Consider the following 25604-nt stretch of genomic DNA (forward strand, 5'->3'; position numbering starts at 1 on the left):
TGTTAACACTACTGATGTTCACATGTTAACATTACTGATGTTTACATGTTAACACTACTAATGTTCACATGTTAACACTACTGATGTTTACATGTTAACACTACTAATGTTCACATGTTAACACTACTAATGTTCACATGTTAACACTACTGATGTTCACATGTTAACATTACTGATGTTTACATGTTAACACTACTGATGTCCACGTGTTAACACTACTAATGTTCACATATTAACATTACTAATGTTCACATGTTAACACTACTAATGTCCACATGTTAACACTACTAATGTTCACGTTAACATTACTGATGTTTACATGTTAACACTACTGATGTCCACGTGTTAACACTACTAATGTTCACATATTAACATTACTGATGTTTACATGTTAAAACTACTAATGTTCACATGTTAACATTACTAATGTTTACATGTTAACACTACTGATGTTTACATGTTAACACTACTAATGTTTACATGTTAACACTACTAATGTTCACATGTTAACACTACTAATGTCCACATGTTAACACTACTAATGTTCACATGTTAACACTACTAATGTTTACACGTTAACACTACTAATGTCCATGTTAACACTACTAATGTCCACATGTTAACACTACTAATGTTTACACGTTAACACTACTAATTTCCACGTTAACACTACTAATGTCCACACGTTAACACTACTAATGTTTACACGTTAACACTACTAATGTTCACATGTTAACAGTACTAATGTTCACATGTTAACACTACTAATGTTCACATGTTAACACTAATGTTCACATGTTAACACTACTAATGTCCACATGTTAACACTACTAATGTTTACACGTTAACACTACTAATGTTCACATGTTAACACTAATGTTCACATGTTAACACTACTAATGTCCACGTGTTAACACTACTAATGTTCACATGTTAACATTACTAATGTTCACATGTTAACACTACTAATGTTCACATGTTAACACTAATGTTCACATGTTAACACTACTAATGTTTACATGTTAACACTACTAATGTTCACATGTTAACACTACTAATGTTCACATGTTAACACTAATGTCCACATGTTAACACTACTAATGTTCACATGTTAACACTAATGTTCACATGTTAACACTACTAATGTTCACATGTTAACACTAATGTCCACATGTTAACACTACTAATGTTTACATGTTAACACTAATGTTCACATGTTAACACTACTAATGTTCACATGTTAACACTAATGTTCACATGTTAACACTACTAATGTTTACATGTTAACACTACTAATGTCCACATGTTAACACTACTAATGTTCACATGTTAACACTAATGTTCACATGTTAACACTACTAATGTTCACATGTTAACACTAATGTTCACATGTTAACACTACTAATGTTTACATGTTAACACTACTAATGTTCACATGTTAACACTACTAATGTTCACATGTTAACACTAATGTTCACATGTTAACACTACTGATGTTTACATGTTAACACTACTAATGTCCACATGTTAACACTAATGTTCACGTTAACAATACTAATGTTCACATGTTAACACTACTAATGTCCACATGTTAACACTAATGTTCACATGTTAACACTACTAATGTTCACATGTTAACACGGAATTATGTTATACGCGTTAACACGGAGATATTGTACGTTTTAACACACCGAATATTTACGTGTTACCACGAAATTATGTTACAAGCGTTAACACAGAGCTGTTCTGAGCCCAAAGGCCTCCCGTAGATAATCTGCTGCGTTAACGTGTGAATATGTTTCCGTGTTAGCGCGGGCGTCTGGGAGCGTTTCGCCAGAGAACCTGTAGAGAGGAGAATTTCCGCTCTGCAGTGTCTACAGGGTTTCTCAGACGCTAGAGGGCGCTCCCGAGTGAGTCCAACATGAATGGGTTTATATGATCATAGTTTATAAATGCTTAAACATTTTTAATGTAAAAGAATGCGATCATTTCCTGAACACTGAACAGCATAAAACATGTTAACACCGCTCTTATATTTTTAAGAGCTTTTAAACTCGAGTTATAGGAGTTTAAAACGGCGCCTCATGTACGTCCATGACGTCAGTGAGCGCGAAAAGCCAGTGAGCGCGAACAGCCAATGAACTGCTCCGCTCGCCAATCAATCATCACGCTCTAGCAGTAAAGCCCGCCTCCTGCTGCCCCAAACCCGTTTGCTGTAGAAAAAGGGAAACATACAGGTGAGATTTCTTTTTTTTTAGTGAAATACGTCCTTCTCCTTTCTAAAACTAAAGAAACGCTCTGGTTCTGTGATTAGAAACTATTTTAACTGTTCGTTTTTAGCCGTTGAGCTCCATTCACTCCCATTCATTGAGGACTCACTCGCGGGCGCCCTCTGCTGATTAGCAGTCCTGTTTCTGATATAACGGGGGAATAGGAAGAGGCCAGGCTCCTCATAAACCGGCTTTGGTTTTGCTCCCGAAGGTCACGGTGTGCAGAGACACCTTCAGCCAGTGAGCGAGTAAATCAGCTGAATAATAGTGATATAAGGAGAAACTCCACAGTCATGATGATATAAACTCACATCACAGACTCTAATCACGATTTCTAGCGTTTGAACTCTTTAATTAGAGTTTTAAGTTCAGTCTAATGTTGTGCGGTTCATCTGCGCCATCTGCTGGTCATTTCACCACATTAACGATTAATCTGAACGATTCCTACTTACAGCGTTTGACCATTAAACCGGCGCCTTAAATGGTGTATCATTAATGCTTTTATACAAATGTTTTATCATTAAACTGATACTTTTAAACAGACCTTTTACTACTTAACTGAAACATTTTAACAGATGTTTTATTATTTAACTGAACTGATGCTTTCAAACTGATATTCTTTAACGGGTGCTTATTAATTCATATTTTATCATTTAAGTTATGTTTTTAACTCTTTTGTCAATTAATAAAACACTTTAAAACGATGATTCATCATTTATCTGATGATTTTTATTAAAGTCTTTTCATTTAACTTTCACTTTCTAATTATTCACTCATCAAATGACCTACTATCTTTTAATGCTCAATAGTTTAATGGCCTTTTTATCATATATTTATCTTTATCTACCACTTGTTTACTAAATCTTTTTATCTTCCATTATTAAAGCAATACTGGCGTTGTTTATGGAAGTTTTCCTTCAAAACCCAGACAGCATGTTTTTTATGAAGAGTCTGAGCAGATTTAATGCAGTTCCATGCTTTGTCCACCAGAGGGCCAGTTGGTTGATTTAGTTACTGTGTTACAGCTGAAGACACAAGTTTGGGCTGCCTGGACAAACCACGGTTTGTTGATTTTTCAGTGAAGATAATTACACATCCTCCACAGAGAACACACCACTGCACACTGCACTGCAGCTGAGCCCTGTGCAAAAGTTATGGCACCTTTTATACTGTGTGTTTTTTCCAATATGTTAGCAGATAAATCGTTGCCCACATGGAAGTCTGATATGTAGGCATATATGCGCATATATCATAAAGGCTCAGGTGTATATTTTAAAATACATATATATATATTATTTATTTATTTATTTATTTATTTTTTTAAATATACATGCTACACAGTTTCGAATAAGTTGGTGTGTATGTCACGTAAATGTCCATATGTGACAAATAACAATCATAAGTTGGATATAAAGGAAACCCCATTTATGTTGTTATATGCCATATATTTGAAATCTTTATAAATGCCTTATAAATATCAGATTTACGTATGGATTTGCTCTAAAATGTGCAGAAAAATGTGATATTTCAGCTCCCTGCAGAGGATATGTTCACTTATTTTGACAGAAAATCAACCAAAAAAAATAATTAGACTGAGATTAATTAAGCTTATGCTTAAGCCCACATTGCTGTTTATCTGTCAAATGACATTGATTAATTCATATAATGTAGTTACTGGTGTATTTAAAAGCAGCACTTTTTAATCTAAAAAGATGTTTCGCTGTAAAGCCATGTTAAATGTAGGTATGGTACAGTTTACACTTTGAGGTATAAAATGTAGAGGAAGAAAATAATGGAAACACCTGATAATATATTAAAATCAAAGAGCATCACCACCCTTTGCCTTAAATAGCTCTGATAGTCTGGAGGGAAAAATGATACATAATTATGTTATATTTTCTGTAGAAGAAGAATTTCCTGTAGAAATGCGACTATTTAACTCTGTATATCAGCAGGATAATGGAGTTATTCCAATTTATAGAGTAATCAGATATATTTTTAAAAAGGGGCTTCATGAAATTAGAGACCTTTTTAAGTGAGCACGCTCAGTTCTGTAAAACAAAGACAGTATTACATCATCTGCACACAGACTGATTTTATCAATACATTTTCTTAATTTAAAGACAGTCATATTGTCGTTTTGATAGTTTATAGTTGCAGCTTGTGGTTCTATGACTAAAGGAAAAATGATGGGGCTTGAGGACAGAGAGAATGGCAGTTAGATCTGGGATGGTGTCAGGAGGCACTAAAACATGCAGCTTTTATCTTCTCGCGTTAATGGAACAGGTTGGCGACGAGCCAAATTTACATGATTTTCCACTTCCACCCCAAATGCAGTTGATCAGCCAAAATGTTTGTTGTCCAAAAAAAACCTAGCACTGGAGCAGCTAGGTTAACAGGGTTTCATATATTTGCTGCAAATTATGTCAATAAGCTACATAAACTGGATTAAAAATAAAATAATTTAGCACAATTTCATGCATAGACAACATTAATACAATAATACCTCAGGTTTGTTTACTGGAATAGATAGGAAATTGCATACTGAATAATGAGAAACATACAAAAATGAGGAGCACCTCATTTTACCTACCTCAGTCGGCAGCACCTGGCATTTGCCACAAGTAAACCACCAGGTGGGTGCAGGGAGTCACTGGTGGGTCCAGCATTTCAAAATGTGGCACTCAAATTCAGTCACACTCTGTTAGCTTCTCTACCAACACTAACCTGTTCTGAATTCTCTTAGCCTCGTCTTTGGTCATCTTGCACAGAATGATAGCAATCTGTGCACAAGAAAGAAGCCTCTCAACTTGTGGCCCCTTGGCTGGTAGTTTGAGACCCCTGCTCTATACACTAAGCTCCAGCTTTATGCTGTTCATGATTAGGCTGTTGTTGCTGAGGCTGCTCTGCTGCTGCAGTATCTCTGAACTTCAACAGGGGGCAGCAGTAGTTCTAGACTTTTCCTGCCATTCCAACCTTACAGACACACACACACACACACGCACACACGCACACACACTGAGACTCTGAGCACTGCAGAGTCTGTTTAACCATCTAGAGAGCTCATATACACAGAGCTCATTCTGCAGGACTGTGAGACAGGGCTCCCTCTGAGGGTGTGCAGTGGTCCTCAGTCTACCCAAAATGACCTGCAGGCCTGAAGGTCACTGGTGCTGCTTCTGGAACATTATAAACTGTCAGAACTGGACTTCCAGCTCACTGACCACTGCAATGAGCTGCTGCATCCATGCACTCACATTCATCTCCTCTGCAAAATATGACTGTTAGTATTTTTCACTTTTATTTTCACTTCAGCATGACACCATTAAATTTGTCCTTAGAATTTCATTTTTTTGTGGCAGTATCAGTTTATCAGTTACTGTTCTGCTATTTTGTTGTGTTTTAATGTAAGATTTTGTGGGTGTTTTTCTGTATTATTGGACTTTCAGCCTAAACGTTGTGAAACAGCCATGTTTTGCTCTGATTTATCCTGTCACACGGCTGTTGCCAAGCAGTTTAGAGTAAAATGCCTTCATTTGCATCAACCCTCTTAGAGACCTAAGGAAAGACCAAAACATCTCCAGCTGATAGGAAAACAAGAGTTTGAACACAGCTTTGCCAGTGTGAAGTAGCAGCCACACTTCAATTCCCCTTCCCTGGTTGCCATGTTTGATTCAATCACACTGAATTTTGTACAGTAACTGACTGTAATTGACTCTGCAAAGTAATGATCGACATGCCTCTTAGCCAATCACAACTCTAAGCACTACTTACTCCATTAAGCAAAAAAAAACCCTCCTCAGAACAAAACCCTGCTGTGAGACAGAGCTGGCGGTGAATTAGAGTTATTAGGCTAACAGATGGTCAACAGTTGTTAGTGGTGTAAACTGAATTCAGACACATGCTATCCTGATCAGCTGGATAGGGGTGTTGTTTTGTATTTCATTCTTGAAGCTGAAATAATCTGTTTTAGAAGGCAACCTTTATCTAGGTTTGTGTGTTTGCTAACAGTCATCTTAAAGTCATGTTTAATGATAAATAATATTACAGAACAACGCTAAAGATCACCTTTCTTATCTGCATCCTTTAACTGATCTGATGGGGCAGCTTCTGTAGCCCAAAACTCCTTCTTATTAGACGTGAAAATCTGACACTTTCATGTGGCTAAAAGATTCCCCTAGCTTAATTAATGTGAACATGGTTTCCAGAAGCCTTTTTTGGCCTATATTAATATTTTGCCAGTTTTCAACCCACATGGCTGCACTAAACATTAAAGCTAGTTCATTTTTTGAATAACTGTATGTATATGTATGGGTGTATGTACTCCTGAGTGCTTCTACACTTTGTGCTACCAAACATTTTAGTCTGTAAGCACAAGCGCTATGGATTCTACCAGGTAGCCTGAGCTGAATGTTTGATGGACACACAGCAGTAACTACAGAAGGCAGGACTTATCACAATTTTGCTAAGGGTCAATTATTATATCAATAGCATGTCATCAAGCAAACTAAGTTTTTTGTTTTCCCCGAGATGGACAAAGACTTTTTTTTCCCCCTATTTTAAACAGAAAAAAGCCATTCTGAATTTAAGTGCAAACAAATAAAACTAAATTTGTTATTATAGTACTTATTTTTAAATGAATGAACCGACAAAGACACACATGCACACAGACAGACAAATAAACAACTGGCGTGTGACAAAACTAGGGTATCTTTTATATTTTAATACAAAATTGTATTTACAGCTCATCAGCACACAGATTTATGGAATGTAAAGAAATTAAACATTTAAGAGGACAATAATAATAATAATAATAATAATAATAATAATACAAAAGAAGACAGGCACCTTCATGAAATCCCCCCTACCCCATACAACTCTCCACACAGTGGCCCATATTTATTACACTTAATAAAGAGTAAGAATGCTGATCTGGAGCACACAGCTTGTATATAATACTCACTGATGAACTGATAAAACTAGATCTTAGATCATTGTTCTTACTTTAATAAATATGGGCCGATGAGTGGAACTTATCTGTATAAATTGAATAATACTTGAATTATATACACAGTTAACTGTATAAACTCTTATCCTGGACGAATATGACTGAGATGAGATGAAGCTTATAACCCATAATGATGATTTTAGATTCAAAAGAAATTGTGTCACCCTGTTTATTCTGCATACATCATAAAAAAACAACAAAAACAGAAAACAAAAACCCGACTGGGGCATTAAGTAGTGTCCAGCATGTTGGAGATGGAATGTCCAGAGACCGTTCAAAGTGATGCTCCAAAACTTGCTGGACTAGGCAATGTGCCATGGACTGAAACAACTCTGGCTCTCAAAAACACTGTAAACTGTAGCTTTAAATAAAAAAACAGCGATGTGTACATTAAAAGTTCATTTCTGACTCGCCACCGCCAACGGAATCATTTTTACACCTGCTGTGTTAAGTCTCATAATATTATGTTTCTACTTTTATACTCTTATAAAATCACAACATTTAACCACAGAGTAAGTGTAGATGTATTATACAAGAACTGTGTACATGTACTGTTTTCAACACTACAAAACAGTGTCCTGATCTGTTTAAAGAAAAAAAAAAACAGTACCTTTCACTTTTCTACAAGCTGTACACATCTTTATATATACTTCACAGGCCTGACATAAAGAGTCTCTTTTAATTGGTTTTGTGTTTTCTACTTGTATATATAAATGAACTGGTGTTTTACTTTTATTTGTGTATAGGCTATACAATGCAGCTGAAACTCTACATTGGTTTCATAGATGAAGTATGGCTGATTTTAGAGGTTATCGTATAGTGCAAAATAACAGCAACCTATACAGACTGTACAGACACAATGTGTGGAAGTGTGTGTGCACATCTAACATTCTGTGCAGTGTGTGAGAACTTCTGAGAGCTTTGTAAGAATGATGACACTTAAGCTCCTTTCAAACCTGGCGTTCACATGTAGATCCAATATTAAGGAGATAGCTGTAAACTGAGGTGTGAATAGGGTCCAATATGCAATACACAATACTTAGAGACACACTGTGATCCGATCATTCAAACCACCCTTTGGAGGTTTTCAGGGACCGATATAACCACCTAATATTTGTAGTGTGAACGCTTTAGCGTCTTGATGTGTCCCAACAGCAATGAAGGACCACCTAATCAACGGCCTCATCAATGCAGAGATTAGGTTACTTCCTTCATCTCTTCTTCTGTATGTTGCATTAGCAATCCATGTGACCTAAACATAGGTAACAGCCTATACAGATACATGAACAAGGACGTGGGAAAGGGGCGTGGTTCCCTTCCTCTAGTCACAAAATCCGATCACATGTGGCGACTGGAGACACACTGAGGACATGAGGAAATGCCAACTGATCATCACTTATGATCAGTTCACTCAAAACGGATGTTAATACCAGGTATGAACAGGGCCTACAAAGCTACAATCACACGGCAGGTAAAAGGGCCCAAATTTGTTTTTTTTTGTGTAAAATTACATGGAATCTGACACTTCTAATTCTGATTTGGACCTCTTTAATGCATGGTAACTTGCTCTAAACACTACTCAGCTGTTCGTTATTAGAGCATGATGAAGGTGAAAAAGAGTCAGATGCTTTGCTTTTGCAGCTTTTACTGGCACTGAATGCTAACGCTGAATGATGGACTAAAAAAAGACACATGAATTCCAATCTATTCTCATTATGGTTGCATAGCCAAGAATCAGTTATGCATCTGATCAAGGACCACATATGAAAGTGGTTAAGATCAGTTTTGAAATGATCAGATTTGTGTGTCCACAGAGATCTGAAAAATTCATTTATGTTTCACATTAAGGCAAAAAATCTGATCTGTGCCACTTCAGCCTGGTAATGTGAACATAGTCATTTACCTGCAGACTGAATGCAGCCCAAGTCTGTTTGGCTCTGTACCTATGATCTTTAAAGAAGACCCAGCAGCTAGTGCAAAACACACTGTACACCACTCACTCTGATGTATTCTGCTTCTCTGCAGCTGTTCTAATTTTTTCATTTCTGTTTGCCTGAAGCTGATGGTTCTGTTCTTTTTTTCAGCAGTAAAACTTAAATATGTCTGGGGATATGAATCTGTCAGTCAAGCCACTGAATCTGCCTCCTTTGAGTCTTGAAGCAGTGCTGATGCAATGTTATTAACACACACACACACACACACACACACACACAGAGATGCACCAACAGAAACTGGAATACTGTATGCACATGCATGTACAGACAGTAATGAGGAAAACGGGTGGATCTAGAGCCAAAAACAATGTCAGTCTAAAAAAATAATGTTGAGAAAATGAACAAAAAGATTAGAGAAAGTAACATGCTCAGAGCAATATATATTCTAGTACAGTATACACTATGGTACCAAATTTCAGCATCATGAACAGGGCTAACATTAAAAATAGCATCTCGACTTGATTGACTATGTTTCTTTCAAATGAGCCTCTTGAAAACAGATCATCTCGCAACCACCACCTAACCTTCATCTCATCAGATGACTAAACAGGAAACAAAACACCAGCATAATTACCCATGGGATTTGTTAGTGCAACAGCAGCATGCAGGAGAAGCACCTTTTCCAACATTTGTAAGCTTGTCTTACTGGATGTTCTTGCATTCTCATCACACCTATTGACATTTTTAAGTAGGGTTACGTTTGGGCCAAATTCAGGCTTTAAAGGCGCAGTACACAAACCTGGAGAACGACTGTTGATACAAAACAAAGCAAAACAAAACACCCCTCCTTTCAGTGCTCCATCAGAAGCTTCGCCTCCCAAATTCATTGACATGCATTGCTGAGGCAAACAACGCTTTTTTAGATCTTTTTTAGATCCTTAAAACCATTCGCAAACGTTGTGGAGACCATGATTTACCATTAGAGCAAACAACAACACAGAAAGTAATGTAACTAACGTTAGCTTGGTTGCGGGTTAGCAAACAGTTGCTACAATTTCTGCTGTGAAGGTAACCAGTTGCTATCACAAACATTAGTAAACAGGACAAAACAATACTGACCTATTGATTCTGTGAAACAGCAAAAATAAGTTAATGTTACCCCCCAGTTAAGCAGGAGCAACCTCCTCATCCCTTTTCATGCATTTCAACTCTCAATGAAGCTTAAGTCAGTTTCTTGTTCGGATTTTCCCGTTCTACCTTAAAAGGTACAACAGCTAGACTACTTTCAGGCACCTCAGCTTCTTGTTTGAATTTTCCTGTTCAATCTTAAGTGGTGCACACACAATGCAGTGTGGGCGGTCACTGCGTCGGGATGGCCAACGTTTTCACAGGGCAAGACTAAAATGCATGTGCAACCAGACCAGCTACGAAAAAAACAAAAAACAGAGAAGCTCAAATTACAGCACACACAGAGGGGGTGTGACTTCATTCGCTGCTCATCACGCCATTACGCCACTATGTCTTTACATATAAAATAGTTGTTTGCTGCTATATTGACGTGTAAAATGTTGTACGTATCTCCTTTAAGCGAGTTCTGAAAGCACAACTCACAAAAATGTCAGACTTATTTTTAGCATTATCATTTGTATACAAATGCACTTTACTACTACTAGAGCCTCACACAAATGCAGAAGTCAATGCTTATTTTTTATTCAAACACCAATTTTGCAAAAAACTTATTCTTATTCCCTGTTTTTGGCCTTGGTGAGGCTTTAATGTTGATAATCTTTTCCTCTAGAGTTTGGAGATTATGGCTGCTCTTACTTGTCTTGACTTAGTTTGTTGTAATTAAAGTGAATTTGTTGGAGATTTAGGCTGAGCGTTATTTCCATAAAGCCGTTACACACTTTTTTTCTCCTGTCATTTTGACAGCAGTTCTGAACACTGAAGCGAACATGGAAGCACAATCATAACATCTGAGTTGAGGTTTAATGTTTGCCAAATAAAAGAACATAAAATCAGTCTCATTTTAAACATGCATTTGTGTTCTGATTTTTTCTTTTGATTTGCAAGCAGGTCAGTATAGTTGAGAGTGTGATGTGTGAATAAACTGGCGTCTGTAACATGTAACTCATATTTCTCCCACATTAAGGCTGATATATTAATAGCGGTGCTGCTGTGCAGAACACATATCAAAAACCTATACAACGAAAATGCATCAGAAAGAAATTCCCTCCCATTCTCTGTCTTTTCATGCTTTTTTTTTTTTACATGCTGTCCTTCAAATCATGAGGTCATATTTAACTACACATCCCAGAGTGCCCCATTTTGTTGTCCTCATTTTCTGTCTTTCATTTATTTTTAACCAGTGCTCACACAGTCCCTTTTTATTTTTTGGCTCACTGACTGCCATCTCTCTCTCTTTTTTGCATTTTATCCCTCATTCTTTTATCGCTACCATAGCAATATCTTAATGGCTTTTGCACTGGTTAAGTTCTGTGTGTGCTGAGTGGATGTGACCTGAAACTTTACAGGGAAAACACATCAGGCAGCAGGCCATAGTGCTGATTTGGGCTGGTTAATGCTGTTAATGCAGTTTGGCTGTCATGCTAACTCCATTTAAAATGTACCTTCATAATGAATCGACAGTGAATGATTGGCAATTTTCACAATAATAATGCACAGAACAGAAAACCCAGTGACACTTCCAACAGAAGCCAATTGGAAGGTGCTTAAAGTGGAAGCATTTGCCCACTGGCCTCTATTATAAGTGTACTTTGAGTCAACAGGTTTTTTTTAGTTCTTTTACTATGTAAAGGACATGCACTGATTTTACAGTATGTGGTAATTAACTTAATGCTACAGATATAAAAGATAGAGCTTAGACTGAAAATTGCTGGAGTATTCCTTCAAAGTATTTTCAAATCTCTGAAAGGGTCTGCGTGGTTTGTTATTGTTCAGTAATGTCAGTTTTCATTGTTTAGCCTGTTTCTACAACTCTGAATACTTAATTAGTTGTAGAATTAATCTCATTATACTAATATAATCTGTAGTGACAGCCTTTTAATGAAGTAAATGCTATTTATAGGCTTTCAAGGAAAGCAGAAAACTGATGAAAAAAGAGGTGGAGCTGTTCTCTTAACACCAGCACTCTGCATTATCATTCTCAGCTCATAAGCCCTCCCAGCATCTCGACTGTTGTTCTGACCTTGCCGGTGTCCAGGGATTTCTGCACACTCTATCTGACAGACAGACTAAGATACACTGACAACCAGATGAACTATAACCAATATATATTTAACAACTAAAAAAAATGACAAAAAAACAACAAAAAGACATCCACCTTTCTACACCTCCTATTCCACAGCTATACAGTCCAAGGCCTACATCTCTGCACTTGCTGCTGTTCTGCGGATGACACATCATTTAAAGTGAAAGAATGTTTGGCTGTGTTACTGTGTTGCACTAGCACACTTTTAATTTGCTGGGCTTTAAATCAATTTCTCAATTTCCGCTGCACTGCAGTAACAGACACACACACACACACACACACACTTGAACAAGCAATACAAATTGGAAAAAAGGGAAAGAAAAATGAGGGCACAAGAATAAAGGAGCATTACAAAAAAGCACACTGCTCACAGCAAAACTAATCAGAAGGCGAGGGAAGAGAGAAAGAAAAAAGAGCAGTGAAGTGAAGGCTTTTCTCAAGGAGAGACACACTAACTAGCAGTCTGTGGAAATATAGATAGAATGGTGCATAGAAAAAGGCTCACTAAACGGAAGGATGCAATCAGTGACTGAACTGGACAGAAGAAAATGGGCTGTTAATTAACTGACACTTTTTCATTGACCCAAAAAAAAGGAAAAACAGAATAAAAACAGAAAAAACAACCTAAGAACCAACCCATAAGGCCAATAGAGTATTCCAGTTAGTGTGTGTGTGTTTGTTCTCTTGGTCATGTTGTTCCATCTTCCTGATTCCACAGTGAATGAGAGTGAGATGAGGCTACTGTACAAGGATCACCATGGAGACGACAGGCGGAGGCAGCAGCAGCATCACAGTTTAACGGCGACCACACAGGCACCAGCTCGGCCCAAGCACAGTGGCGCCACCTAGCACACAAACAAATAAATAAAATATCAAACATCAATAAACAAAAAACAAGCACTAATGCATGTATTTACTCAGAACATTGCATCTGGGTCATTACAAGAAGTCCATATATGGAAGCCCGCTTGTAACAATTTCTTCCAACAATATGTACGACCATGATCGATAATTTATCGACACCATAAAGGTACTGATTTTCAATACCTGGCCCTAGTTTTTGCACCAAAATATGAAATATTTTCAATACAAAAGTTAAAAAGTTCATATTACCACCTCTTGTCAAAACAAGAATGCAGTGCTCTGTTAAAGCTTAATAAACAAAATTACATCTAACTTCTGTTAGCACTTCTATGGGAATTTCAATGTTAGTAACAGCATAGATTCACTTTCACAAGCTAAGTTTAATACTGCTTAAGCCAGCCCCACTTAAACATGGTCATCTGAAGCATGTGATGTTTGCAACAGGCATTCAAGTTGAATGTTCTTTACTTTGTATGCTGCAGTCTAAAGTGAATCCATCAGTAAAACCTAACTCTGTCTGCCGAGCTGTTCAAATTAGACCTACTTAGATGAAATCTTTACTTCACATACACAAAGCCTGGATGATCATAGTCAGATATTGGTGATGATCAGCTAACTCAAGGACGATGCTTCAAAGGAGAAAATATCGGCAAACATTCTACTGTGACAAATGCAGCTTCAGTCACCATGGTAATTAATTAGCCAGACACTAGGGGGCAGTGTTGTCCAGGGTGAGTGTATTTATCTACAGAAGAAGGGCATGAGGGAGAAAAAGAGCAGCAGTGTACTAGGAGACGTAAATTAGCCAGTGTAGCACACACTCCTTCTTTTTATGACCCTTCTTTGAGGAACTGTTTAGTTCTTTTCTCATCGCAAGTAACTGTATGTGTTTTTATCTGTATTTTTTGGATGGTAACCCACCCTTACATGTTGATAACCTAATTCCTTTTGAAAAAAGTAATATATACAGCGTGCTCCACAAATATTGGCACCTCTGGTAAACATGAGCAAAACAGGCTGTAAAAACCTTCTTTACTGCTTATCCTTTTGATCTTTCATTCAAAATATTAACAACCTTTATTTGAAATACATGATTCAAATAAACCTAAATTTTTCAAATATTTTTCTTAAATCTATGTGTGCCACAACTGTTGGCGCTCCTTCATTTAATACTCTGTGCAGCCTCCCTTTGCAAAGATAACAGCTCTGAGTCTTTTCCTATGATGCTTAATGAGAGTGGAGAACACATATTAAAGGATCTGAGACCATCGCTCTGTACAGAACCTCTCCAGATCCTTCAGATCCCAAGGGCCACACTGCTTCAGCTCATCCCACAGGTTTTCTACGGAGTTTAGGTCAGGGGACTGGGGTGGCCATGGGAAAACCTTAATTCTGTGGTCAGTCAACCATTTTAATGTTGATCTTAAGGTGTGCTTTGGATCACTGTCCTGCTGGAAGATCTATGGCCCAGTTTAAGCTTCCTGGCTGAAGCCGTTGGGTTTTAATTTTATTTCTGCTGGTACTTGACGGAGTTCTGCATCTGTAGTCCTTTGAGATTCTTTGTCCACTCGAACCATCCTCCTCACTGTGCGTGGGGTCAATATGGACATACGTCCTCTTCCCAGCAGATTTTTTTTAACATCTCCAGTTGTTTTTAAAATCCTTGATTATTGCCTTGACAGTAGTAATTAACATTTAAAAAAAGGTAAGAATTTTCTGACAGCCATTTCCTGGTTTGTGCAACCTTTTGTCGCACATCACTGCTGTATTCTCTGGTCTTTCTCATGGCGATAGATGACCGAGAGCATTTGGCCTGTGTTTCATCTCATATATATTTCCCAGTGATACAGGAAGTCATGGCTGACCATTTAATTGTTCCTAATCGCTCAGGTGAAATTAAAAACATAGAATATGAATGGAAATATACTTCATTTAGATCTCACTCTTAAGAATTTCGAGGGATGTGAACAATTGTGGCACACATAGATTTAAGATATTATTTATTTCATGACTTCTTTTTTCTTTTAATCATTACACTCATCACACAGCTCTTTAGCTCATGTTTACCAGGGGTACCAATATTTGTGGAGGGCACTGTATGTATATGTAGGTGTGGCAAATATTTTTTATCAGTATCGTGATAAATTATCTCACAATACGCTTTTCTCACTGTATCGTGGATATCGTCAGTACAGGCATACCCTGCAAACTTGTTTCATTACTTAGTGAGCATAATTCAGCCTGTTTAATTGGAATTAGTGCAGTTTAGTTCATAAAACTGAATAAAAATAATTTATTTCACTTTATTATTATTAGTAGTGGTATTTTTATTATGTGACAGTACAGGCTCTATTTTGTCTGTTACAACTTATTAAATCATGATGCATATCATGTATTGTCAAAATGTCTTAAGAGTATATATATAAATACACACACACACACACACACACACACACATGGAGTTTATGTGCATATGGTTTCATATGAGAGTGTGTTATATGCAAAAATTCCACAATTGACTGAACTGAATGGGGCAGTGCACACACTCACACACACACAAACACACACTCACACTCACACACACACACACACACACACACACACACACACTCATTTCCGTCCACAGTTGGTATTAGCACTCTGCAGCCCGCAGCTTCAACGCAATTACGGAAGGGTGACACTCACTGACAAGCCTGTTCACACCACACACACATATACACACCCATCACACACACACACCCCCATCACAAGTGCACACACACACACACACACACACACACACACACCCACACATTCTCTCTCTCTCTTTAACCTCCTTTTTCTCTTTTTGTCAGCCATGCATAATGATGAAATGCTCTCCTATCGATAAGCTTCTAAAACTCAAACAGCTACACTAGGCCTGGGTGATAAAGCGCTGTAATCATATATCGGCAATGACTGACACGTAAGCCAATGATGATGCTTTGAAAGAGATACCTGCTGAATAATAAAAATAAATAAAAATGTGCTAAAATTAAATCAACAGAGCACACCAAGTTCATTTACAATCAGATCTTGTTTTTCTGTATAAAATATGGCTCTTATATTTTTGCTAAAATGGGAGTGAGAGGGGATTTTCTAATATAGCTCAGTCGCTCTCAGCTAACTGTGGAATCCAGACCCTTTACAACCGAGTAGTGGTGCAAATCGGAAGCTATGAATATCCAAACGTTTTTAATATGATGCAACGCACATGGATTTGGCTTTGGAACTTGCAGAACATGTGTGACAATCTGATGTTTCTCCAAAAGGGGGAGCTATTAGCATGCAAATCACTTTTGTGTTTTTTTTGTGTCCTTTAAAGAGAAGAAACAGCCATGAATGCATATTACAGTAACAACTTGAGGTGAAATAGTTGTCAAAAAACATTGGTACTTGGGGTTCTATCAATTTCATTTTCATTAAATCATTTTATGCTAAAAAAAAAGCTACATCTACAAATAACACGTGTTGCCGCTGTACTCGTTGTGTAACACTGACTCCAATGATACACACACACATACACATATACACACTTCCAGAAGACTGTTTAAGGTAGCACAAGGAGAACATGACCAGATTGCTAGCATCAGTATGACAGTACTACTGCTCTTGCATACCAAACACGCTCAGTAATGGGAGGAAGCAGACAGTGTAAAATCATAACAGGATCAGAGACAGCGTGGGAAGAGATACATGACAGACAGACAAGTAGAGGAACTGACAGAGGTGGCTTCTGTAAACCTGCATACACAGTAAAAGGCCAACATGGAGGTGGAAAGGAGGACCGATTTCATTGACTGGCAGACAGACAGACAGAGAGAAAGACAACAAAAAATCAAAGACCACTGTCTTAAAAACCCTGTATCTCCAGAACAGTAACCTCACTGGAGAAAGAAAAATGTTCTTAACGTTGTTGTGTGTTTAAACATGAAGAGATTTTATTCAAAGTAATTTTAGTTCATTTCTATTGGTCCATTCATCATGAAACGTTCACACGGCTTACAGGTCAGCTGGATGCCTTTAGAAATGTTTTCCTGAGGTCACACCACCTCAATCAGCCTAACCATGACTCAAACATGGCAATTTTTTGCCTCTTTTTATCCTCTAACTGTATATTTTGTTTATTTAGTTATTTTTTGATTAATTTGTGTCTGTATTTAAAAGAAGTAGTTTATCTGTCTTTTTTATACTTGATAATATTTGTCAGAAATCAATGAAAAAAAAAATATCACAAAAAAGTATGTCTGAATAAAATTCCTTTATAGTTGGTTACACAATATGACACTTGAGAAAATCGGAATTTACGAACAAAGCTTTTGCAATTAGATGAATACCTTTAAAGCAGCCCTATATTTCAACATGGCAAACTATTTTATTATAATTTTATACACACAAAATCAACCATCATGCTGTCACAAAGGCAAAATTAAATCAGAGACACAACAGCCACACAAGTAGACAGTAAATAACTGAACAGACAGACAGTGTGAGAGACACAAGAAAAAATCAGTCACACCGCTAGACAAACATTACAAAATCAGACACACAGGCAAACTGCAAATGGCAGAAAGGCATAACAGTGGTCAGACAAACCTGTGTCCACTCGTTGGTCTGTGGGTCATAAGCTTCCACTGTGTTCAGGTATACCTGCCCGTCGTACCCTCCAACTGCATAGAGCCGGTCCCCCAGCAAACACACTCCAACTGCATCCCTGCTGACGCTCATCGGAGCTACTGCCGTCCACATGTCTGTCTTAGGGTCGTACCTACAAGAGGGACATTATTTTTATAATCTTAAATGAATCTATGACTATTATTTAACAACAAATCAAGTGTTTGAAGATTGAGACCAACTGATTAAACACATGTAATCGGATGTGCTTTTGCATTGTTTGAGTGAAAACATGCAGTCGCACAAGCCCTTTGTAGATAAGATTGATGACCCCTGGCTTAATTTAACTGTTCTGCCTTCTGCTGTTTCCTCACCATCACAGCAACACCATCCCTCAAAGTGTGGTTTCTTCTTTTATGGTGCAACAAAACAATAGAAGCCATATCGGCACCTATACTTACAGCAGATTATAATAATCAGCTGGACCACATGTATCATATGAACATTACAGAGTATTATAAAAGATCTTTGTTTTTAAACGCAAAGCACCAAAGTGACCTGACTGATAACTAACTAACCAAATAAATAAATAGATAAAATATTTAGCAGATTAAAGATGAATTTTTCAGGAGATATTTCTGAGAAGATTACATATAAGATACATCACCTGCATAAGGAAAAAGAAAGTTAAAAGAAAATTAGTTGGAAAAAGTTTCCAAAACTGAAGCTTAAAAATCATTAAAAGATACAGAGAAAATACAAAGACTCCTAACAACCACCTGCAAGATGTGGTAGACCACCGAAACTGTCCCCATCAGATAAGCAGTACATAAAATTACTGTTTCAAAATTGTTTTGATGATATACTGACTTATAATAAAGAAAATGGCATCTCTGTCATTGCCACTCCGGGCCCAGAATACCTGCTATAGTGCTAGGAAACATTAGAGGAGCAGGCAGGAAACCTCTTGCGATAACTGTGTAGCGCTTTACGGCACCACATCACATTAACAGCAATGGCTCTTCTGCCAGCTATAAGAATAAGCTAGAAAGCTCAAAAAAAGAAGCTGGTGGTGTCCTCAGAACTCTGGACCGACCACCCCGGAGTCCAGACCTTGCATCACTGAATGTGTTTGGGACTACTTGGATCATGAGAAGCAGAAAAAGTAACCAAAGTGGACACACTAAATACTGAAATATCTGCTGTTACATTTCATATTATATTCAATTTTCTGCTAAATATATGTTTTCTGCTTTTTCCTGACAGTGAAATATGAATGACATGCACTTACTGGCTGTTTTGCCTATATTATAAAAAAGAACAATGGCTGTAGAATCACAAGACATTACTATACTCTTATCAGCAACATTTACTTCAATATTTCTTTCAATGTAATATTTATTTTAGTGACAAAAGGCTCTGACTCTTGAATGTCAACTCGTGCAAAAGATTTAAGACATTTTAATATCTTTCACTACCAAATATGTACACACCCTGCTTCTGAACTCCACAAACTCAAGAGGTCAGATACACACAAGTTGACAGGACTCAATTTGAATCAGAGGATGTGGTGGAAAGCTGAGACGAACGAGACACTCGGCTCACTTTAGAGAAGATCTCTGACAGACGGGTTGACAGACAGCTCACTTTACCTTGAGTCACAACAGAGAAAGACACAGCTTGAGTCATGCACAACTTTTTCACACAGACAGACAAGCACGCAGACACACACACACACACACACACACACACGCACACACATAGAGCATGCATAAGATGGAAAACCGGAATTCTCCATACATACAAAAACAAACCCGTATTATTTCCAATACAACTCATTAGGGGTGGGAAAAACAAACAATTCTTAGATGCACTGCAATGCTCTACTGAAAGATTCTGCATCAATGCCCAAAACATCTAATTCAGACTTTTGCATAGATTAATAAACACAATAGTCTTTACTGTATACAATGGGCTGTATTCCAAGTTCAGAAGATATGTCAATAGATATGCATATTCAGACCTGCTCTATGCGGTAACATAATCAGATTACTGAAATTGCCTGCATGCAGGTCAAGTATCAGAGGTTGCCAGGGTTTTCTTGCCTAGCTACATCTAAACACCTCGCTTTAAAACAAGAACTTGTATCAATTCAAAGAAACTGCAGATCCATAGAAAACGCTTACTGATAAAAGTAAACAGCACTTAATGGGTGAAACATGCTAATTAATTACAGTAAGCCGGTACCTAAAAATGAGGCACAACCAAACAAGATAAATATAAAAAAAAACAAAAATCACCTATGAGTTTCAGTTCCACATGCCAAACTCAAATCACCCTCTATTTTAAGTAAAGACTTTTAAGTGTAACAATCATTTCACATGACCTTTATTTATTTAAGATGAGGCATATGTAAGGAAAATCTACTGCCTACATATTTTGGTATTTAAGTGTATGAACACTCAAAATATCTCCCAGAAGCAAGATCATCTCACGGGATTAAAAATGAAAATGGGTTTCAAATAAGTGGGTTTTAAACTATAAAATTAAACATTAAAAATGTAAATACCATAATAATGAATATAATCAAAAATCATCCTTTGTCTTTGTTACAGCTTCCATTATTTTCAGGAAACTTTCCGTTTTAACTAAGAAATCTGCAGGGATATTTTTCCTCACCTCCAAAGTTTAGCCTTAAAAGTTGGTTGCATTTTCTACTTCTTACAATCCAATTAATACCAAACACATTCAATGATGATGAGGTCTGGGCTCTCGGGTGGTCAGTCTGTTCTTTATTTGACAAATATGCTTTGATTTTTTCAGCAGTGTGCGTAGGGTCATTATCTTGCTGCAGTATAAATTTCTTTACAATTTCATGGTATGCATTGTATTCAAATTTCTTTGTACTTCTCACCAGATGTTGTTACCCATCCTCAAATTTGCAGTGACTGATGGTTGCAGACATGGTTTGAAGAGTCTTTCATTACTTGGGCAGCACACAATCCTACCTTCTGTTACTTCTGAAGATCTCAAATTAACACTCATCAGTCCATAAATCCTTATTCCAAACCTCACATGTCCAGTTTTGCGCTAGCATCAATTTTCTACTTTTTGTCTATTTCCTTTTCTCAGTAACAGCTTCTTGACAGCTAAACATCCTTTAGACTCATAGCGCTGAGCTATGCAATGAGATTTCATTCCGTTTCTAATTTTGGACCATTTCTATTGGTCCATTCATCATGCAATATCAAGAGCTACAGGTGTTATCAAAAATGTGGAAAAAACAACCACCTAAAATCATTATTAATATGGCAGCTACAACATGTATATAATGTTGTAGCTGCCATATTAATAATGATTTTAGGTAGTTGTTTTTTCCACATTTTTTGATTAATAATGATTTATATATGCATTCTGGGCTGCCTATTTACTGTATGTACATTTTGTTAAGGGTAGTTGCAAAACTGACTGTACTAAAAGGACACTATTGATACTGACAACAGTGACCCCTTCTCACCCCCTCACCTTTCTACGCAGTCAGAAAGTCGGGATGTGAGACTAGATGCAGGGGCATCATGGCCACCAATGGCGTACAAAAAGCCGTTCCAGGTTGCCACACCGACGCCACCCCTGCGCTTGGACATGGGCGCACAGGCACTCCATTTGTTGGTGTGAGGATCAAAACACTCAACTGACTTCAGACATGAACTACCATCCCTGCCTCCTACTGCATACAGCCTGTAGAGAGAGAGAGAAAGAAAGAGAAAAAAAGAGAAAGAAAAAGAGAGAGATAGAAAGAAGCAGAGAGAGAAAAAAAGAAGGAGGCAGAGAGAGAGAAATAAAAAAGGGAAGACAGAAGAGACAACAAACTGAGCAAGACATAGCAGAAGAGAGACATATATTTGGGCTCTTCTATATTAAATAGTTGATACATGACCATAATTTACAGTACTGTGTAAAGGTCAGAGACCCTTTTGTTTATTTAATTTTCAGTCACAATCGCCATTAAGTATAAGTTGTTCATTTTCCAAAGAATAGAAAAAAGCAGAAAGCATGTATTTAACAGAAAATTACACAGAATCTTTAAGTACAATATTAGAGCATAAAATGCAAACAATTTTTTAGAATAGACTTGTGTTTATAAGAAGCAAGGAAAAATGTGCAGATTCTTTGAAAAACTGAAAGCAAGTCTCTCAAAAAGAATGGAAGCTGTAATAATGTAATAAGGGTAAACACACTAAATACTGAAAAAATCACTATTATATTTAGTTATTGGGGCTCCTGTGTAATTTTATGTTAAACAGATATTTTCTGCTGTTTTCCTGATGCTGAAAAATGAATAACTCATACTTCATGGCTGTTCTGACTGAAAATTAAACAAATTAAAGGGTGGTCTTTGGCTTTTGCACAGAACTGTAGCTGATAGCCCACTACAGAAATAATAATTAGTAGCAGCCCTGGTATACAAGCACACTTATCAGAACTTACTTGCTGTTTAGAACTGCAACTCCCACAGTGCTTCGGGGTGTCGCCATAGATGCGACAAAACTCCACTGTCGGGCCTGAGGATCCCAACGCTCCACTGTGCTAAGATAGCTCCACCCATCATGACCTCCCACTGCATACATGGGGCCCTCCAATACTGCTACCCCTACACACACAGGAGCACAATACACATAATTTAATTCAATACACAATTTAGATACACAGCATCTATTTGAACGTACAGTAATAGTACATTAGGCATCAGATTCAATCCAGCTTCAAATAAAGATCCTTTTGTTATAGGAAAACCTTCCATCTGATATACAGAGGAAAGCACTACACGCAGTAAAAAATCCTCTACACAAGACTTGACTTGGATTCGCACTTAATGGCCTGGGACTTAAATTGACTTGTGAATATCTCTAATGTCGAATGATAATTAATATTAAAGTGTAGTTAGCTTTTCTTAACTTAGGTGTTGACGGTTCACATTATTAAGTAGTATCTTTTTCAAAAAAAGTTATTCTTGTAACTTTTTACTGTATTTGTTTATTTGCATATATTCTAATCTTATATGGCATTTTCACACACAAAAACTCACTTGCTGCCTGTGCTTTGGTGCCTAAGACTTTTGCACAGTACATTATATATATCTGCACTACACATGCTCACAAATATTAACATAGAATTCCCTCCCCAACTCCTTGTCAACAGTAAGCAAAACAAATAATCTACAAGCCCTCAATGGAGCCACAAACACACTCAGGGTCAAAGGTCAGAGGTGGCTCACCTAGGCCATGCCGGTGTGTAGACATGGGGGGCATGACGCTCCAGCTTTTGCTCCGGGGGTTGTAACACTCCACTGTGTTGAGAGTCTTCAGGCCATCCCGCCCCCCAACCACGTACAGCCGGTCATCGAGGACAGCCACACCAAACTGCAGCCGCCGGCCACTCATCACTGCCACCTGCCGCCAGGAATCTCTCCGCAGGCAGTACTGCTCAATACTGGTGGCACCTGAAAATAAAGGGAAATTAAAGGTGCAGCTCCGGCAGTTTAAAATGCTGAAACCAGAAATTATTCTGCTAAATTTGCAGATACTTATAAGTTCACATATCATTCAATACCATGGGATGGCCCATGTAAGAAGATGCTTGGATAGGTTAATATTAGTCTCTCACTTGTAATATTAGTCTCGCACTTGTAACTTATAATGCTTATATAACTTATATGGGGGGACTTTAGCCGTGATAACTTGCGTCAGTGGGTTAACAACAGGCCTGTTGTCCATTGGACAGTGTTAATAAGCGCACCGTCACCCCCTACTTTGAGCTCTGCCTTTGAGCTCTTGCGTTAGATTGGTTTAGAAATCAGTTTCGTTTCACCCTTATAAGCCTACATTCCCACCGACATTCACCTCAAAAATTTCACTTGGTTGTCCTCATATGTTCTCGTTACAAGATCTCGTCTGGGCTGGTGAAGAAATTCTTTATTCTTGCTTTGCTATCCAATATCACCCTTGGTTTGCTCATTTAGACTTAGATTTATCGTAAAGCTGCTTTGTGATGACACTCATTGTACAAAGCGCTACATGAATGAACCTTGACCTGAAATAAACGACCTAAACTACATTCATTTACAACAAACATTTTATACACAGTGTGCTCTGTTACCTTTTGTGGCGTCCATGCCCCCCACAGCAAACAGTGCCCCCACAGTGGCCTTTCGGGGACGTGTCCTCGGGCTCTGCAGCAGTGGTCGTCGCTCAGGTAGCAGGTGGTACTTCATAGCTTCCATGACCAACCGCTGACACTCCACACTGTCCCTCAGGAGTGGGTTGCCCTCCATATCAGCCAAAAACTACAAACACAAGAAACAAAAAATACATTAACCATAAACCTTCATTCCGCAATGTCCATTGTGAGGGAACTGGCCGCTAAATTTGCTGAACACTGTAGGCAGAATCACTAAAGTACCCACAAACCTTGACTCCACACTGCAGGCTTCCCTGTATGTTTGCCAAACGATGAATTTTAAATATTTTATTTATATTAAAAACAATTAATATCCATTTTCTTTTTCTACATCATTTGAGCAAAGCACCTGCCCTTATATTTGTGAACGTTTCATGATGAATGGACCAAGATGCTCCAACATGACCTGGAATAAAATCTCTACATCTTTACATTACAAGTTTGGTTTGCATTTGGAGACATATGGTATTGTTACGACAACAAAAACAAACAAAAACTACATCACTCATAAGAGTCCATGTGTAGTGGGCTAGCTTATGTACCTGTTAAAAACTACAGTCAAAAAACAGCCCACAAACCCTCAAGCTCTTACTAAACACTGTGCCCCAGTAGTGTGCTGAACTCTATAGCTGACAAAAACATAAAAAACAAAAACTATATATCTCTATATACACACACACACACACACACACACACACACACACAAACATCAAGAGTAGACTGTTCCCTGTATCTGCTAAACAATACTGACACCCAGAGCCCTCACTCTGTAGTGTCCCTACGGAGGAGGTTACCCTATATAAACCACAAAATTAAAAAAAGAAAAAAAAATTACCCCCAAAATTTTACCCCTTCAATGTCCCTCAGATTGGGTGTCCAAAAATGGATAAAAATCATACCTGCAAAAAAAGGGACAGTCTGTGAAATGCTAATAAAAACAAAAAGCAGTGATTAATAAATGCTATAAAGTCTGCAAAAAGTACAAAAACACTATGTGTTTACCTTGTAAACTTTTCATTTTTTTGTAAATATACACTCATTCTAAATTTGATATCTGCAACACAGTCAAAAAAGTTGGGCCAGGAGCATGTTTACCAATGTGTTACATCACCTTTCCATTTGGGGATTGAAGGCACTACTCGATCCAGCTTTGAAAGCAGTTTTTTGTTGCCATTCTTCCGCTATACAAGTCTTCAGCTGCATAACCATTCGAGAACTTTGTTGGCAAACTTTGTGTTTTATAATGTGCCACACAATTTCAATTGGAGACAGGTCTGGATTGCAGGCAGGCCAGTCCAGCACCTGTACAATTACAAATATGCAGCCTTGCTATTGTAACAGGTACAGAACATGGCTTGGATTTGTCATGCTGAAAAAAGCATGGATGT

At 37.6% G+C, this 25604-nt stretch overlaps 1 protein-coding gene across 3 annotated transcripts in view; it reads right to left on the reverse strand.

Moving 5' to 3' along the window:
* Positions 1–11581: 11581 nt before the first annotated feature.
* The window catches only part of klhl5 (kelch-like family member 5), an 88295-nt gene continuing 74272 nt past the window's right edge, over positions 11582–25604 (reverse strand). For all 3 annotated transcript variants that reach the window (XM_036583733.1, XM_036583735.1, XM_036583734.1), the window contains 6 exons: positions 24136–24322; positions 23255–23479; positions 22468–22630; positions 21505–21717; positions 17962–18133; positions 11582–13328 (listed from right to left, as the gene is read on the reverse strand). In XM_036583733.1, the coding sequence (XP_036439626.1) occupies positions 13272–13328; positions 17962–18133; positions 21505–21717; positions 22468–22630; positions 23255–23479; positions 24136–24322 (1017 nt within the window). In that variant the 3' untranslated portion in view covers positions 11582–13271. The remainder of the gene's footprint in view (positions 13329–17961; positions 18134–21504; positions 21718–22467; positions 22631–23254; positions 23480–24135; positions 24323–25604) is intronic.

Source organism: Colossoma macropomum, unplaced genomic scaffold, assembly GCF_904425465.1.
Source record: "Colossoma macropomum unplaced genomic scaffold, Colossoma_macropomum, whole genome shotgun sequence".
NCBI lineage: Eukaryota > Metazoa > Chordata > Actinopteri > Characiformes > Serrasalmidae > Colossoma > Colossoma macropomum.